A 2,767-nucleotide genomic window follows, 5' to 3' on the forward strand; every position below is an offset into this window, starting at 1 on the left:
AGCAGGTGTCCGTGCGAAATTGTCAATGTTTTTTTTTAAAAAACTTTATTAAAATGTTCCAAACGTTTCGACCCGTTTTTGGGTCATCCTCAGTGAAGCTGGGATAAAAGATATAATACCCAGATAGCACAAAGATGAACATAAGTTCATAGAGAATTCATTTTAAAGAAAACATACAGAATTAGAAAAATGAATATCTGAAGAATTCTTGAAGAATTAGTCTCAATCAGTTCGTCTTGAAGTATTCTTCTGAAGTTCATTATAATGAATACTTCGCGATTCAGTACTGTGAATACTTTAAGAATTTATGAAGAATTATTTGTCATGCGCGAGTATCCGCTAACCGCCATCCGGACGTTCTTGTGCAGCGTGTTACCACGTGCAATATTTTGTGTGCGTAACGTTATGTGCAATTAATTTTGTGCAATAGTTCTATTGTGTAAAAGAAAGAATCGAACGACGAGAACCGAAACGGAAGAATCATCCGATTGTCAACGAGCTTTGGTTGAGAGTATCTCACTGTTGAGTGAGAAATTATAATAATGGTTTAATGTTACTGCATATCAGATGTGTACATACATTGGGTAAATATTTTGTAATCCTCTTTGTTCTAACACTATTCCCCTTGAATTCATAAAGTTTATATTTATTGAATTCGAGATGAATACTTTAAGAAGTTGTCAGGAAAACGATTTATGGTGCATGTAACTTCTTCTGTCACTCTTATTGTATTCTTCTATGAATTCCTAAAGAATTACAATTCAGAAAAAAGAAAACTTAAAGAATACTTAGTGAATTCAGTGTGCTATCTGGGAAAGAGTTGGATTTGTATATTCGATAATTTTAAAAATCAATAATGTATTTCATTAAATTATTCATTAAGAAATCAAATGTGATAACTCACCGCAGTTGAGAGAGGACAGTCACGATGAGTGGTTTAAATAACAAATGACAATGACTGGTGATAGCGCGAAAGTAAAAGTCAATTCGGTGTAGCAAATAAGGATTGCCAAAACAATAATTGAGTTGGTAATGTAACTGTTAGTGTCAAATTTTTAAATATCATCCAAGTTGTCAATAATGTGGTCGTATGTGTTTAAAAGGTCGGTATCGTTCTGTAAGTTGAGTCTGGACTTTTGTCTTTTTATGTGAATCATTTCAGAAATTAGTCGTTTATATAAAAATGTTTCTCTATCTAGAATATCAACGTTGTCCCAATCAACTTCATGGCCCAAGAGTCTGTGTTCAGTAATTACTGAATGTTGTTGGGTATTTCTGTTGATATGATTACGATGTTCTTTAATTCTCGTATTTAATAAACTTAATAGTTTGTCGCTTATACTTGGCGCGAGACACTACCGTGTCTCGTGATCTGCCTGTTTGGCCTACATAAGAAGCGTCGCAATCTTTACAGGAGATTTTATATACTACTTTCATCTTTTATCCCAGCTTCACTGAGGATGACCCAAAAACGGGTCGAAACGTTTGGATCATTTTAATAAAGTTTTTTACAAAAAAACATTGACAATTTCGCACGGACACCTGCTGTGGGCTTGCATTGACCGTTTCTCCCTATCTACCTTTGATTTTATTGAGAGCCGTTACTACAATTTGGATTGGTTAATGTAAGTTGTTTTACGCCTCGGTGGTCGAATTGGCTGAGACGCCCACCTAGCGTATAGGCAAGTCCAGGTTCAAAACCCTGACTGAGGTAATATTTTTCGCAAGAAATTTTCTGTATTATTAAAACTGCCAGATACGGTCAATAAAGATTACTAATGTTGCCGAGTTGTTTCGTACAGGAGTCTCATTTATATTTTCTATTGATATTGTGGAGTGTCTCACCCACAGTCGCATCAATTCGACCAAGCTAAGGAGACAGAGCTGCGCACCTGGGTAACGTAAAGCTAACAAAGCATCGCCGAGCTCGCAGTCTCGGAGCAGCGTGCACAGTATTCCAACTGTGCACATTTTGACATTGAGCTCGAACAGCAGATTGTCCGCTGGCGTTTTCGCCGCGCCGGTGTTCCGCTCTAACGACCGCAGCCACGAGTTCCTGCGAGGGACAGACGCATAAAGGTCGAGGATAGACCAACTTTATCTCACGGTCGCCCGAATCGTTTCTCTTTACCCTTGGTATCCAAACTGCTCGGCCACGTGACAGGCGAGCACCTGCCAATTCGCGTTCCTATTCAGCTCGTGAATCAACTCGTTGTACACCGTCGACGGCATGTGTTCTAAATACAAGTCCTCGTTGACTTTTGCCATTTCGAGTGCAATTGTACCCTCGGTTTATTCTCGCGCAACACGACGCTCGGTGAATGCTATCGGCGTTGCATCTTCCTGCTGTCAAACTGACACGCGTTACTCATCGCACTTTCCTCGTACGAAAGGAAACTGACAAACAAATGCGTGTTATATCTCAGAGAAAAATTGCATTTATTTCAATTCGTTTCAAGATTTGCACGTCGGGAATTGTACACGACATGTCGAAAAACTTACATCTGATTACACCTATAATTTTATACACGGACGTCTATTTTTCCTCCCGTGCTGTTTTCTCGCACGTCTTCATTCAGAAGCGGAAAACACGAGACGATTCCTCGACGAATCCCAAGCACGGTCGTATATACAGGTCTTGCAACTCAGAAGATTTTCAGTGGTGGGGGTAGCTCACTTATTGAAGCCATTTTTAATTTCTGATATCGCCACCACGTGTCGCTACCCATCTAGTAGGGCTAGAGTACCTCTAGTGAAGAGGTACTCT

General features: G+C 39.3%; 1 protein-coding gene across 2 annotated transcripts in view; it reads right to left on the minus strand.

The window, feature by feature from the left end:
* LOC105560312 (mucosa-associated lymphoid tissue lymphoma translocation protein 1-like) overlaps positions 1–2,757 on the minus strand; it is a 6,127-nt gene extending 3,370 nt beyond the window's left edge. The window contains exons 1-3 of one of the 2 annotated variants that reach the window (XM_012009316.1): positions 2,503–2,757; positions 2,132–2,397; positions 1,893–2,056 (exon numbers count right to left, since the gene is read on the minus strand). In XM_012009316.1, the coding sequence (XP_011864706.1) occupies positions 1,893–2,056; positions 2,132–2,268 (301 nt within the window). In that variant the 5' untranslated portion in view covers positions 2,269–2,397; positions 2,503–2,757. Of the gene's footprint in view, positions 1–1,845; positions 2,057–2,131; positions 2,398–2,502 lie in introns of those variants that run through there. The other variant, XM_012009317.1, reaches the window with a different exon arrangement.
* Positions 2,758–2,767: the final 10 nt, after the last annotated feature.

The sequence above is a fragment of the Vollenhovia emeryi genome, unplaced genomic scaffold (genome assembly GCF_000949405.1).
Source record: "Vollenhovia emeryi isolate VEMERY1.0 unplaced genomic scaffold, V.emery_V1.0 DF939233.1, whole genome shotgun sequence".
Lineage (NCBI taxonomy): Eukaryota > Metazoa > Arthropoda > Insecta > Hymenoptera > Formicidae > Vollenhovia > Vollenhovia emeryi.